The following is a 15,990-nucleotide window of genomic DNA, read 5'->3' as shown; positions in this document are numbered from 1 at the left end:
TTGTGTAAATATATCATGTCTTCATCCGAACTATAGATTCAATAATTTGAATGAACGCTACGTACTTGTGCCATTGGAGACAAAGTCTCACTTGCAACGAGTTTTTCTAGACTTTGCCAGTGTTGCCGCGGCTTTGGACGTTCCCTGATATTCATTAGTGCTGTTTTGTTACACGCGTGCGTGAGGAAAATTACAACGCTTGGGCTGTAGCGTACGTTGCATGTGCATGGTTACAACGTGTTACTCCACCAGCTCAAAAGTCTGTGAAGATGCCCATGGCCCAAGTGTCCAACAGAAGCACTCTTCGGAAAACGACAGCACAAGAGAACTGCCCAAGTTTGAAGACACAGGACTGCCCACTCACTTATGCCGGTTCATGGAGAAACGCGCAGAAAATACTTAATTAACACACCAAACAGTATTGTAGATGCTCCAGGTAATTCCGGTGGGAAAATGGTGATTATAGCCTTACCACATCACACCCTCATCTTGTCAAAATGCCAGGAACAGGTAAATTTGTGTGCGGCTGTCAAGCTTACCGTGAACGCAATTTGTGTGCTCACGCAATTTCTACAGCTGCGTATACCTGCCAAATTTGGGAATTACTGTCAAATTTTCATATGAGTGCATGATCAAGCGACCTTATGGAATGCTCCTGCCAAGGGGCACCCAAACAGATAGGGAAAAAGCCAGGACATCAGGAGAAAAAAAGGAAACGCACCTGTTCCCCCAGAAAAACTGAGAGCATGACGTCTAGCTATAGACAGCCAAGTGCCAACATCCCAGGGCAGCCAAGAAGTCCCGACCAGAAAATTCTTCCCAATCACGAGAAGACTGTCTCCCTTACAAACTAAAATGGTTGAAAGGTACATGGGTAAAGAAATGCTATGGCTGCGGAGGTTCCATTCATGATCCACCTCATGTATCTCCTCCACCCAATGACATGGTCTTCACTTGCAACGAGTATAGATTGTACCCCCACTACAGAGGGAACATTGAGATTCTCCATTAAAAAGGAAGTCACCCATTATCATTTATCCATTGCTTGCATTCAACAAAAAAACAAGAACTTCAATTCTCAAGATGTTGAAATATCAGAGGAAGATCATAAACGATTTCTTGCAAGCCACAAAGAGCTCTTAAAGTTATCTTGGGTGTTGACATGTAGCTTAATTAATAAAAAAACTGCTAAAAGATTTAGTTAGAAAAACATTTTGTTTTCAATTGTTGGGCAGACTCATTAATCATAGGATCATTTTAGCGTAAAGAAACAGCTAAGAACAGTTCAGGACATGCCACAATACAATTTTGTCAATTTTTTGCTTGCTGTTATCAAAAGAACTGTTTACATAATAAGTGCTAGCCTAATTAATTAATACCATTCAAACACACACTTTTCTGTTATACTAGTTAAAAGGATTAAAAAACAGTTCCAAACACTGGCTAGAATTTATACACAATGAACACCTACGCGCGTACAAGTACATTCCCACACCTAATGAGGCCGCCAGTACTTTGCATATTGGCAATGCGCTTCCCGCACCATTCTTACATTGAAGAACCAAGATGCAGCAATTTCCGTGATCTTCACTGTCCTAGCAATTTAGTGCAGCTTCATTGTCTGATACTGCGCACTAGAGAGCCTATCTGAATCCGTAAATATATCTCCTCTAGCTAGTCGACTGCAATGCGCTGCAACATACGTTGGTCGAAAGCAAGTACCCGCTTTATCTCCTAGCATCTAGAGACCGAAGACGGAAGCACAAAGATAAATATGACAAAGACAACACGTCACCGCCTTTCTTTCAAGTAGACCGCCCTATCGTCCATTCTTCAACTCGTGCTTCCAACTATCGCTTCACTACACACAATATGAACAGAAACATTTTACAAACAGACTCTCTTGGAGAAACACTAGGCTGTCTAGTGCGTTGGTCGCCTGGTTTCATGCACTATCTAGTTGTCGCGCATGTGATCGACGTAGATCAAGACGACGTACGTGCTCGCACAGATGGTGATAGAAGCAACTTCGAAGAGGCTTAGCCGTGCTGTTACACTGAACATGACGATGTCACGAGGCAAGGCCGGAGACATCAGCACGTGAAGGTATGTTTATAAGAATGTGCGCATGCCTTTGAAACCGCCAAAGTCCCCACTCCGTAGTCTGCAAGTCCCCATTCCGTAGTCTGCAGTCTGCAGTCTGCGTTTTACAGCAACCCGTTCACACATGGGAGCAAATGCTTGCATTAGAAGAGCAATTAATTTTTTGTTTTTTTCTTTTCCATAAAGAAAAAGGGATGTATGGGGTAACTCAATTAGCGTACTATATAAACGTAGTGTGTTGATTGTAATAGAGACTTCTTAACGTGTACGCCTGGAATACGGACGCACCACGTTACATACCGGAAGGCATTCTGCGCTAGCGCACCGCGGATCTCTGGAATCACTTCTCTTCGCGGATTAGGTCCTAGCGCAGCAGCGGATTAGGTCCGTCGGCGATATTTTGGTCCGCGCATTAGCGCGCGCTCTTATTGTTCGACAGACTAAAATGTAAGCGTAGTTTAGTCTGCTCGTCCGTTTGTCTGTGTAGATAGTGTCGAATATGATATTTTAGGGCGAAAGACTCAGACAAGAGTGAAGTTAATCAACGAGCTGATGCACAGGTCACTAGTGGCTGTCAAAGTTCAAGTCTTGAACTCTCCAATGTTGCCATTTCTTGTCCAAAATCGTTTACTACTGTAGGTGTACTGTCGATATAAGGTAAAATGGCTGAACGGATAGCTATGCAAGTGAATTAATTAGAGCGTAACTATCATGTGATCACGTTTATGTACATGTAGTATCAAGGCAAATATAGTGTAGTGGTAGGTCTCCCCTGCTAGAACAAGTTTTAGTTTTTCCCAGGACACGTACGTGTTGTGTAGAGTGGTTGCATGTGACACATGTCACACGTTTTCATTACAGTATCTACTTCACCACCATATAGCTACATTGACTCACACCGTTGTCAGTCTACCACACAAAGCATTGTCTGTGATGGTTGATTTTAGGGATGACTCGGTTTCAACTTGGCTGCAATGTCATCTGTTGCCCAAGTGCCTAAATGATGGTAGGCCAAGACATGGAAGACAGCATGTCTTAATTTGACACAATAAATCCAGTCTCCTGGTTTTCCCATAAATTCACTGAAATTGTCAATGTCTTTTTGGGTCCATGTACCTTGCACTACTGGGGTTTGAAAAGTACCGTTTTTAAAAATAATTTAGTACGTTTATAATAATAGGCCATGGAAACTTTGCTCCAATAGTGAAGTGCCGCCACTGCCTTGTGCTCTCCTCGATGATCACTCTTTGAGAAATGTTGGGTGATTGTTGGGTGGGGCACACATCCAACAATGTCTGGATGACACCTGTTGACTCCAATTTTTTAGTGTTTTCTCCATTTCCTTTGTAGTGCAATTAATGGCTGCAAGAACAGTTTTATTGAGATTTGTGTTTACAAATAAAGAGTGTACACTTTAGACCTCTTTGCGACAACAATATTCGGACAACAATATTCGAACATCCACACATGAACACACATGCAGTGCTTCTGCTCGATTTACTATATAATTCCTTTTCTGACTGTGACTCTTCTTCCTTTTTACTGTCAGTTTGTATGGCAGTATGTATTTCACGACTATATTGGCAGAGCAAATAATACAGTTAGCAGTTCAATCACTTCTACTTTATGAATGATGTTGCACCTTCGACTATAGGTATCAGTATCTTTGATAGCACTTATACGTTCCTCAACTATTTGTACATTATCCAAAGTACAAAATACGTTTTTTATTTCAAATTTATTAATTAATTAAATGACATCCAAAATGTTTTATATCTGATTGGATGTCATTTCATTTCTGCCCCTTATAAGTACAAATAACATCTATGTAAAAGTCTTTAGTGCATTATGCATCATCTTCCTGCACATCATCGTTACATTTACTGTCATTAGCACAGGTATAATCACTGTCATCAGTTGTAGTGACTAGATGTTTCTGTGGCCTAAAATTGATCCGATGTTAGCTGTATTACAATGTACTTGAATATTCTCGATCAGGCTCTTATCTTACATTTTCTTGTTCTTGCAAAATGTCAAGGCAATCCATGCCCTGGCTGATGCCATCTGTGACTATAAGGAGCAAATTATTTAAGCTTGCCATGAGAATGAACTATATACTGTACTTGGGTGTAGTTGTACGGTAATTTTAGCATTTCATATGGAGCATGATGCAGTAACAGAACGATGATGAAAAGCACCAATAGCTACCATGATGTCATACCAAGCAAATAAACACTCAACAGTCTGACCCATTAGTTTGTCGAGGAAAATTCTGTCAAAAGGCACAAGTAAAATCAGCAATTGTTACAAATTCATTTTCTAATTAAGTCACCATACCAGTATGTCACTTCCAACAATACAAGGCTAGTTTTCTGTCGCTGTCACACAAAATCTCTGACCTTCATGTTTGATAAACTTTCTGTAAATCAATAGGCTTGTCAGTGATAGCGATTTTATTTTTAAATTGACAATATTTTACTGAATATGAGCTACAACACATATATCCCTTTCACTTGGATTCAGAGAATCTAGGTATCTCATTTCCTTGTGAACTGTGTCCAAAACCTATCCGAATAAAAGAAATGTGCAGTTACATTTGATTGCATTGTTGCAGTCAGGAGCACGGCTACCATAACAGTCCAATGGCCTGGAAGATGGATAGGTATTGCCACTGTGTGATATTGAACTAAGTTGACATTCTAGAAAAAAGGAAGGTTCAGTAGGGATATAAAAATTTGCCATGTAATTATTCCATTATCTGCTCATCGTGTTACACTCAATTCCAAGCAAAACACCTTCTTCCATTTCTATGTGTGATCCAGTGGCTTTCGTCCATGCGTAACCAGTTTCGTGTACAGGAAGGAATTGTATGCGAATACGTTATACCCCTAAACTCAATCAGCTCTAACCTAACTCATTTTTTATTAGTTTACTAACTATACTTGATTGTTCAATTCCATTGCAATGTTTTGCATGAATGAATTGACAACCTGATAACAAAGAAACTGTACTATACATAACTATGTGTATATTCAACTGATTTAAAGCACACACCTGACTATTGAGCCAATTACTGTCTTTTAGAGTGCTCAAGTCACGTACAGTCAGTTCTTGACCATCACAACAATATCCCACTACCATATCTGGCCTTTCACTTGTCCATACTTCATTCACCTACAGTAGTCGACTATTCTACTCAACAGCAATCATGTCTTGATTATTTAAGTATGTACCAGGAATTCATCTTCTCTACTAAAAAAAGCCACTCTGGTCCTTCTCCACTCTCTTGCAGAGGGATTTGTTTCTTGAAAATTGCAACTGACCGATGTTTAGTTGACAAAGATGCACCTGCTGCACAGTATGAATGGTCTAAAAATAGATCAAACAGAGCTGCTATGAAGTATGAATGGTCCATGACAAGAGGCAAGGGCAATGGGCCTGCAAGAAATTAGAAGACAAACATGCCTGAGAATTAAAACGATCAAAAATCTATCAACAACTGCCAGCCTACTGGGAATAGAATGTTGTGGTTCACACCCGTTGGGTTCCTGAAAGATCTAAGATTGATCCAATTTCTGTGTTATATAAGGCCATACCTAATATATACATGAGTCGGTACTACTGATATGTAGTGCTTTTCTGCGAGGTGGCCAAGATATATGTCACCTGTTGTTGGAAGTTCTCTTTGGGGAGCCACCATCACGCATTCATATTGGGATGCAGACTCAATGCACCATATTCTTACGTTATAGACATTCGCTATGGAGTCAAGCGTTAGGTGATCTCCCCAAGCAGTTGCAGCCATCTCTTCCACATAATTGCTGTAAGGCACTGTCATAAACGGTTCATATCTAAAAAATAATTTGTGTGCAATTGAGTTTGCTATCTCACAGCAGCTAGTATTTTAAATCATATGGTACCTGCCATGACACTTTGCTATAAAGTCAACTGCTTGTTTTCTAACAGAAGTGTGGTATGTCTCACTGCCATAGATCTGGTGTGCAACAGCCCTGAACTGACAATTGCCATCTCCAAGAACATCGCATGCTCTGAATCCCTGGGAGGCCAAGCGGCACTGCAATCGTTCTTGGTCCAACAGGTCTTCAGAAGGATGGCTCCATTGAAGATTGCACCCTAACGTGACTTTAACGTAGCTCTTTGGTGCTTTTGCTTTATGATCATCTGAAACACATGTAAGGTACAAAGCTAAAATTCTAACTGCAGCAATATAAGCAGAACAATTGTAATCTAATAGAAATCTGATAGAAGAATCATTGTGAGATATTGTCTAATGTACCTTTTCCACAAGGTAGCGGTGAAGCCTTATCTAAGGATTCTGTTGCATTCGACGTTTGTAGCAAACTGGAATAGGCCTGTCAACTGACTGAAATGCTTGAATTAAGATCAAAATCACAACCAGACAAGTGTAAACAAACTTACCGAGTCTTGGTGTCTGTCTTCTGTTTTAACACTCCTTCTACATGATTGCTGTCATACATTATATGGTTTGAGTCTTGTAGAGCAGTGGAGGGTCTTGTTGGCATTAACATTACCACTCCGATTCAAATAATAGGTATGGTTGCCAGCCTTCTCAGTGATTTCGTATGGTCCTGACCATGCTTCTTCTGCTTTGCTTCCTTGGCGAGAGAGTTTCTTCATATTTCTTAGAAGTACCATGTCTCCAACCTTACATACATAGATCCACAACAAAACTTGGTGGGATTGCATAGTCTTGAAAGAGTAAAAACATTACTTTTTGTAATCGCCTTTTCTGTGTCTGGCATCATACTGAGCTTTCTGACGTTGCTGTGCCACTGATATGTTTTTCTTGACGTCTACATCTATTGTCTTTCTCAGCTGAACCATTTCCTCAATTGCTGCATCAAGATCCTCGGCAGATAGAGAAGTTGTACGGGCATCATCAGTCAAATTTTCTAGACAATAAATCTACCATAGTGTGTGTGTGTGTGTGTGTGTGTGTGTGTGTGTGTGTGTGTGTGTGTGTGTGTGTGTGTATGTGTGAGAGAGAGAGAGAGAGGGAGGGAGGGAGGGAGGGGAGAGCAGGGGATAGAGGGGGAGAGAGGGGAAAAGGGAGAGAGAGGAAAAGGGAGAGAGGAGGAAGGGGGAGGGAGGGGGAAGGGGGAGGAGAGGAGGGAGGGGAGGGAGGGGAGGGAGGGGAGGGAGGGGAAGGAGGGGAGGGAGGGGAGGGAGGGGAGAAAGGGGAGGGAGGGGGAAGGGGGAGGGAGGGGGAAGGGGGAGGAAGGGGGAAGGGGGAGGGAGGGGAGGAAGAGAGGGGAGGGAGAGAGGCAGACAGGGAGAGAGACAGACAGGGAGACAGGGAGACAGGGAGAGAGGGAGAGAGGGAGACAGGGAGAGAGGGAGACAGGGACACAGGGAGAGATGGAGACAGGGAGAGAGGGAGAGAGTGAAGGTACAAGGTGATGAGATCTAAGAACGCATGATGAATGGTCCGTATGTTATCCATCCATTTGCTGTGACATTGCAGCATCTAGTAAAGTGTGTGTTGTATGTGGAAAGGGATGGTTGAATTCATAAATGCGGTTAATCTATAACTTTGATTGCTTAGTTAATTAATATACCTGCCATTATATTGGGAGAGGTTACGCAAACACTCAAATTGTCATTATCGACACTAAAGTTTGGCTGATATCCAAACTAGAACACTTTCTGTGGTAGACTGGTACATAGATTGGTGAGCATGCGTAGGTTGGGGTGTCATATACTTAGATAATTAGATAAGTGACTGTTAGCACTTGTTGGATTGCTGTTGCGTTAGAGTCTGAGCATAGCATAGACTGATACAGGGGCGTAGGAAGTAAATGAAAACCGGTCCGGCCTAGCGCGCGCTAGTGGGCTGGACAATGTAGCGCACGCTAGTAGATGGGCGGGACAACTTTAGCCTCGCATCGGCTGGGTCTCCGAGCCTGTACAGTACCTTCAACTGACGTCTGGAGAACGCAAGGCCGACGCACAAAGTACTGCATGAGCAGAAATATATTACTTATTTAATCGGCTATACCCTTAAAACGGAAGTTGATGCCATTGAGCGTCTGGCGAAAGTGCATATTTCAAAAACCGGTCCGGCCATGGCCGGACCGGTCGGACTGGACGCTACGCCCCTGTGATAGGGTGTGATAGCTTGTGCCGATCTGGAACGTAGCTTACGACTGTTATAATATATATATATACTACACTGGCGACGAGGATGGCGGCTCGACACAGGAAACTCTGCGAGTTCAACGCGGGCGTAGATAATGTCGAAGACTACAAAGAACGATTCTTGCTCTATTGCACGGCAAATGAAATCACGGACGACGACAAGAAGATAGCTGTTCTTCTGACGTCGATGGGCACAACGACGTACACGTTACTAAAGAATTTGGTACGACCGGCGGCTCCTCAAGACAAGTCGTTGGATACGCTCTTCAAGCTATTGCAGGACCACTATGAACCGAGAATTATCGTCATCGCAGAGCGTTTTCGCTTTTATAAGCGAATGCAGCGGGAAGGCGAGAATATTGCTGTTTACGTTTCGGAGCTGCGACGCCTCGCCAAACATTGTGATTTCGGTGAGCAGCTCAATACTGCATTACGCGATCAATTAGTCTGTGGGTTGCTACACGAGAATATACAGCAGAAGATTTTAGCCGAGGCAGAGCTAACGCTGGAAAAGGCTCTGCGGATTGCACAAGCTGCAGAGACAGCCAGAGCGGAGACACAACACCTCCGTGGGGAGTCGACACGACAGGCAGCTTGTGGACATTCCAGGACATTGGAGACGGCATTTGCTGTCAAGAGAGCGACCACAAGCAGCCGCAGCCAATCGGGATCGTTGCGTGCTTTGGATAAGGCATGTTATCGTTGCAATGATCATGGTCATGACCCAACCAAGTGTAGATTTAAAAACTACACGTGTCTGTTCTGCAAGACGAAGGGCCATATCGCTAAAGCATGTCGGAAGAAGCAACGAGATAACGCGAAAGATAGCACGGAGGGCAATTGGCGTACAAAAAGGAAACCGAAGACTCAGTCTACATATCAAGTAGATGCAGAAGATGTAAGCCTCATTTGTTCTTTGTCTGGTAGAGGCGGGGTCAAGGTGACAATAGAGGTGGCAGGCAGGAATGTGGAGATGGAAGTGGACTCTGGAGCTTCAGTGAGTGTTGTACCAACCCAGATATATAGTGAAGTTCTATCCCACGTACAGCTGAAGAAGAGCACTGCCCAACTTCAGTCATATAGTGGTGAACGATTGAAGGTGAAGGGAGAAGCTGTTGTACCAATCAAGTATGGAATGCAACAATCCATGGAGCGGTTGATTGTAGTAGATGTGAGTGATAAGCCAGCAGTCTTGGGACGAGATTGGCTGTCAAACCTCAAGCTTGATTGGGCTTCTCTGTTCAAAGTTGATAGTGGAGTTTTTGATGTACCTGAGAAGTTTCCTCAGTTGTTTGCAGAGGGAGTAGGTACTTTGCAAGGCTATCAAGCCAAGATAACTTTGTCTGCAGATGCCAAGCCACAGTTCCATAGGCCACGCCCAGTGCCTTATGCCTTACAACAGAGGGTAGAGGAGGAGCTTAATCGACTTCAGGAAGAGGGCATTATACAGCCAGTGGAAAACAGTGAGTGGGCAGCACCTATCGTCATTGTGAGAAAGGCTGATAATTCTATCAGAATTTGTGGCGATTACAAGGTAACAATTAACCCCTACCTGGAGATGGACAATTATCCAATGCCAAATGCACAGGACTTGTTTGCATCGTTAGCAGGAGGACGGTTCTTTACACGTCTGGATATGAAACAAGCTTACATGCAGATGCGAGTGGATGCAAGCAGCCAAAGGTATTTGACTATCAACACTGCCAAGGGCCTGTTTGCGTACACACGTATGCCCTTTGGTATTTCGACTGCACCCGGAATTTGGCAGCGAGCGATGGACAACGTTCTTACGGGAATGCCAGGAGTGTCCTGTTATTTAGACGACATTCTGATTGTGGGCCAATCCGAAGAACAACATGACGAACGTCTTCATCAAGTCTTGGAAAGACTGAGTCAAGCGGGACTTCGTCTGAAAAGAGAAAAGTGTGAGTTCAAGAAAACTAGAGTTGAGTACCTTGGTTATGTTGTGGATGAGCATGGACTTAGACCGGCTGAGAAAAAGCTGGCAGCAATACGACAAGCTCCAGAGCCAAGTAACACAACCGAGCTAAGGGCATTCTTAGGCCTATTGAATTATTATGGAAGGTTCTTGCCTAACCTCTCAACCATGCTACAACCACTGTATAGTCTGCTGCAGAAGAACACATCGTGGGAATGGGGTGCAAAACAAGCAAAGGCTTTCCGGCAAGCCAAACAGAATTTGTTGGAATCGGATTTCTTGACGCATTATGACTTGAAGAAACCGGTACGTCTTGCTTGCGATGCTTCACCGTATGGAGTGGGAGCATGTCTCACACATGTAATGTCAGACGGTAGTGAGCAACCAATCGCTTTTGCTTCACGAACCTTGACCACGGCAGAAAGAGGATATGCTCAATTGGAACGAGAAGCGTTAGCACTCATCTTTGGAGTGCGACAATTTCATAAATATTTGGTGGGAAGGTCATTCACACTTGTAACTGACCATCGACCACTGTTGAAGATATTGGGTCCGAAAGAGGGAGTACCTACTCTAGCAGCGGCTCGACTACAGCGTTGGTCACTAATCCTAAGTGCTTATCAATACAACCTCGAATACACATCAGGAGTGAGCAACAAAGAAGCTGATCTACTTTCGAGACTACCCATTCCAGTCAACGTAGTGGATCCTAATGAGAAAATCTATGCTGTTGATCATTGTGAGCAGTTACCTGTTACAGCGCAAGACATTGCTAAGGAACTGCAGCGAGACTCCATACTACGACAAGTTTACGAGTACACTTTGCGTGGATGGAAGCCTAATGTAAGTACACAGTTACTGCCGTATGCACGACGAGCGGATGAGCTTACAATTGAAGACGGGTGTCTACTGTGGGGGAATCGTGTAATTATTCCAACCAAGCTTCAAGGCACAGTGTTACAAGAGATTCACGAAGGTCATATTGGCCTCTGTCGAATGAAATCTCTAACACGGAGTTTCGTGTGGTGGCCAAGACTAGACCAAGATCTAGAGGAGGTAGTGAAGACTTGCACAGCATGTCAGAGTATACGGAATAAGCCGGCTCATGTGATGTCACATCCATGGATCTACCCAGATGCGCCCTGGACTCGCCTTCATGTGGATTTTGCAGAGTTCAAGGGAAAGCAATACCTTGTGGTAATTGATGCATTTACCAAGTGGCCGGAAGTCCACGAGCTCGGAATACATGCCACTACGACTCAGACAATTGAAGCACTTAGGAGGTCATTCAGCTGCCATGGAATCCCTCAAAGGCTAGTTTCAGATAACGGGCCTCAATTCGTGGCAAGAGAGTTTCAAGACTTCGTGAGAACGAACGGGATTAGACATCAAAGGACACCTCCGTATCACCCTGCTTCGAATGGGCAGGCAGAACGGTTCGTGCAGGAGCTCAAGAAGTCTCTGAAGATGAGGCCACCAAATCGGTCAATTAGTCATCAGATTTCGTTACTGTTGTTGAAATATCGAACAACCCCAAACACTACTACTGGGAAGACACCATCAGAACTACTGATGAAACGTGAGCTGAGAACACGGTTGACATTAGTAAGACCAGAGAGTGGACGACAAATTCGAGACAGGCAGAGTGAGAGATACGAAGAAGCAACAAAATACGTTAGAAATCTTAACCCAGGAGACACAGTGGCAGTCCTCAACACACGTCGAGATGGCCGAGGGAAATGGCTGACAGGAATCATCCTACAGCGCTTGGGACCAACAAATTACATGGTGGACGTGAACAATCACCTCCGATATGTTCATATCGAACATATCAGGAGACGAGATGAAAGGAGTGTGCCTGCTGTCATAGAGACATCAGATGAGGTGGGTACTGAAACAACTCCAGATATTACTTCTAATCCACGACCAACACTTGAACAGACAAGACAAACAGAACCTACTAGTCCAGTGAGAGAAGCACAACAAGCAGAGAACCTGTTACAATAGCCACACCATCTCTTGCTGAGGGAGCTACAGCGGAAGTAAGGGGAACATCAAGTGGAACTGATCGACGTTATCCAGTTCGAGTTAATCGTCAGTTACCCCTCCGATATAGACAAAGCTAAGGAGAGAGGAGTGTGGTAGACTGGTACATAGATTGGTGAGCATGCGTAGGTTGGGGTGTCATATACTTAGATAATTAGATAAGTGACTGTTAGCACTTGTTGGATTGCTGTTGCGTTAGAGTCTGAGCATAGCATAGACTGATAGGGTGTGATAGCTTGTGCCGATCTGGAACGTAGCTTACGACTGTTATAATATATATATATACTACACTTTCCACATCAAAACTCCACACGTCTAGATATCAGATTGGAGCGTGTGTCGAAGCGTTACCGCAAGAGACGAACAACAGGATGTTGTCTCGCGTGGTAAGATCCGCCCCATTATTAGTATTGCGTTATCTTGAGTAGCCAGACCCCTCCCTGTCCTCATGCTTCCTGCGTAAGTATGAGGATGGGCAAAGGTCTGACTACAGGTTGGTGCGCATGCGCGTGCTCCAGTAGGACTACTTTTATTCTTGTTGTCTTTAGTAGTGTTCTGACATCGAACAACACGTAGCTTATCAAACAAGAAAGTAGGAGACGAAGAGAGTGAAATACACGACACAGTTTGAATAAAATGTAGACGTTGATACTAAACATGTCCGCTTGTGAGGAAAATCGGACAAAATCATCATAAACTATTAAAGCCACTACAAACAGACAGACAAACATACATACAGCAAACGATGTCAATGTCATCACAGCTACTACTACAGTAGCAGCTCTACTATGTCTTGTCTGCTGACCAACAAGCTAAGCAACAATCTAGTCTAACAAAACAGTATGCATGCAACACACACAGATATCACTGGCAGTCGTTCATGTTGATATTAACAAGCTGTCTCTGGTGAAGTAGAGTCATCCAGAGTGACCGAGAGTGTGACATCTTGCGAACTCTCCATGTGGGGTAACGTGCCCGACATATCAACATACATTTCCCGTTTGGCCGGAATGTCGTATCCTCCACCATCTCCCATGTCAACGTACTGCTGCATGCCGGTTTGCAGATCAACTGGCTTGTCGTATATGCCGGCTGGTGGAGCAACACGAGATGTCTGTTGTGTGGTGGGTTGTTGCCAGTTAATCGGACTGTCGTATTCACCAAATGCTGGAGCGCTGCTGTTCATGTCCACATACGCTTCTTTCTTGGTCTCTTGTCTTGCGTCTCTCGGCAGTGTGTTAGCCATGTCCATGTAGCTCTCTTGTTTCTTCATTCCTTCGGCGTTCGTCCAAACATCCGGACTCCCACACGTTTCGTCTCTCGGTAATGTCCCCGCCATGTCAACATAACTCATTTGTTTTGCCATCCCGTCCTTATCCATCATCATTGTAGCAACTTTGGCATCCAATTGGGGCACTCCCACATTCACAGTTGTCTCATACTGATTTTCTCTCACCTCTGACTCATCCACCTTCGTATATCCGTCACCAATTCCATCTTGTCTACCAACATCTGTCGGCTTCAGGTATCCCTCATAGTCAACATCCATTCCATTTTGTTTGCCACAGTCTGCAGGCTTCAAGTATCCACCATCGTCAACGTCAATTTCCGATGTCGTCCCTTGAATTTTCGATGCACCGTTTGCCGTTGATTGATACTTCGTAAGTGTTTGGTAACGATCGGCACGCATCGCTTGCACACTCTCCTTCCCATCTTTCTTGCACAACTGCACGAGCTCAAGCATTTCTTTTGATAATTCTGCCGCTGTGATTCTACCTTCTGGTTTCTTATGCCAGCAATGACCCATAAGAGTGTAGACGACGGCCGGACAACCTGGAGGACACTGCAGACACAACGTGCCGCCGATAACGCCACCAAGCACCCGATCGTTCTCCACACCAAAGTATGGTTGATAGCCAAATGAGAAGACTTCCCACATCAACACGCCAAACGACCAAATATCAGAGTACAAGGTGTGCCTGTCAATCAATAGAATTTAATAATACCCACTCACTACACTACGTACAAGCAGCAGTAAACATTTAAGGGTCCAACTTAATGCGCGCTAAATAAACGTAATTTAGATTTAAAGACTAGCGCACGCTATCAAGTCACCGTGTTAGCGCGCGTTAACAAGTTTTCACTTTGCGCACGCTAATAAGTCTGTTTTAGCGTGCGTTAACAAGTTTTCCTTGGCGCGCGCTAACAAGTCTCGGTTTTAACGCGCGTTAAGAATCTCCATTTTTTGAAATAATGGCTAACTGTTAAAACCTGTCCTATATCTATGACCTTCATCATTACCAGAAATTCCTTACCTAATGTATGTACACAATACAGTACTGTAAGAGCAAAATTTAAACCTGTGGCATCGCCCGCATTAAATAGGCGTGGTCAGGGTAACGCCCTCGTCTAGCCGGAAAACCAGTGCAACTAACAAAATTACCTGATGACTAGCCGCAGTTTTCGGTGTGTTCATGTGGATATGGCTTCCAAACTTTGACTAAAATTCTGACCATAACCATCCATGAAAAATATATTACTTATTTAATTACCTAGCACCAAGACCGGAAGTGGCAGTTTTTGTTATGCAGACCAAAGTCAACAGCTTGATTCAATGAATACCTAAGTGGCCATGGCTGCACAGACTGTGTGGTGTCCTACTGCCTGCAACGAACCAAGTGATAAATACATTAGCTATTTAATCTGCTAACCCTGAAAATGACCAACAATAAGCCTGGAGAATTTCAGTTTAAAAAATTTGATATTGTAAAAAATGTGCACACACATGTGCCTGCACACACGCGCGCGCACACACACACAGTGACACACACACACACACACACACATAAACACACACACACACACACACACACACACACACACACACACACACACACACAGTGACACACACACACACACACACACACACACACACACACACACACAGTGACACACACACACACACACACACACACACACACACACACACACACACACAGTGACACACACACACACACACGCACACACACACACACACACACACATGTGACACACACACACATAAACACACGCACACACACACACACACACAGTGACACATACACACACACACACACACACACACACACACACACACACACACACATAGTGACACACACACACACACACACACACACACACACACACACACACACACACACACACACACACACACACAGTGACACACACACATAGTGACACATACGCACACGCACACACACACACATAGTGACACACACACACACACACACACACACACACACACACACACACACACACACACACACACACACACCAATCAACTATGCTATGTTACCTTCCATCTGTGATTGCCTCTGGAGCCATCCAACGAATGGGCAGAATGCCTCCTCTCTTCTTGTAGTAATCGGTCTGGTAAACGTCCTTGGCCATTCCAAAATCAGCGACCTTGACTACCAACTCATTGTCTTCGCCTCCGACCAGACAGTTACGAGCGGCAATATCACGATGAACGAAATGGATGGAGGCAAGATAGGCCATTCCACATGCGATCTGACTGCAGATGTCTAACAGTTGGAAGAGAGAGAGACCACGAATGGGGTTTTGTTCGCTTGGACGGGCTTTGCGAACAAACTCCTTTAGGTCACCCTGGAGTAATAGAACAAACGGAAGGGTGTAGATGAATTGAAATGTAGGGATAGTCT

At 44.1% G+C, this 15,990-nt stretch overlaps 2 protein-coding genes and 1 long non-coding RNA gene across 3 annotated transcripts in view; 1 reads left to right on the top strand and 2 right to left on the bottom strand.

The window, feature by feature from the left end:
* Positions 1 to 3,938: 3,938 nt before the first annotated feature.
* Positions 3,939 to 4,520, bottom strand: LOC134185166 (uncharacterized). Its single transcript, XR_009970775.1, has 3 exons — positions 4,441 to 4,520; positions 4,227 to 4,375; positions 3,939 to 4,173 (listed from the first exon to the last, which is right to left on the bottom strand). It is a non-coding gene; the product is annotated as an uncharacterized LOC134185166 (long non-coding RNA).
* Positions 4,521 to 8,329: 3,809 nt separating this feature from the next.
* On the top strand, positions 8,330 to 12,229 carry LOC134185400 (uncharacterized protein K02A2.6-like). Its single transcript, XM_062653180.1, has one exon. The coding sequence runs from the start codon at positions 8,330 to 8,332 to the stop codon at positions 12,227 to 12,229; it is 3,900 nt and encodes a 1,299-aa protein (XP_062509164.1).
* Positions 12,230 to 12,895: 666 nt separating this feature from the next.
* Positions 12,896 to 15,990, bottom strand: part of LOC134185442 (phosphatidylinositol phosphatase PTPRQ-like) — a 17,075-nt gene continuing 13,980 nt past the window's right edge. The window contains exons 13-14 of the mRNA XM_062653229.1: positions 15,624 to 15,934; positions 12,896 to 14,247 (exon numbers count right to left, since the gene is read on the bottom strand). Coding sequence (XP_062509213.1) covers positions 13,158 to 14,247; positions 15,624 to 15,934 — 1,401 coding nt within the window. The 3' untranslated portion in view covers positions 12,896 to 13,157. The remainder of the gene's footprint in view (positions 14,248 to 15,623; positions 15,935 to 15,990) is intronic.

This window comes from Corticium candelabrum, chromosome 10, assembly GCF_963422355.1.
Source record: "Corticium candelabrum chromosome 10, ooCorCand1.1, whole genome shotgun sequence".
Taxonomy (NCBI): Eukaryota; Metazoa; Porifera; class Homoscleromorpha; order Homosclerophorida; family Plakinidae; genus Corticium; species Corticium candelabrum.
This window is presented reverse-complemented; position numbering and strand designations above follow the sequence as displayed.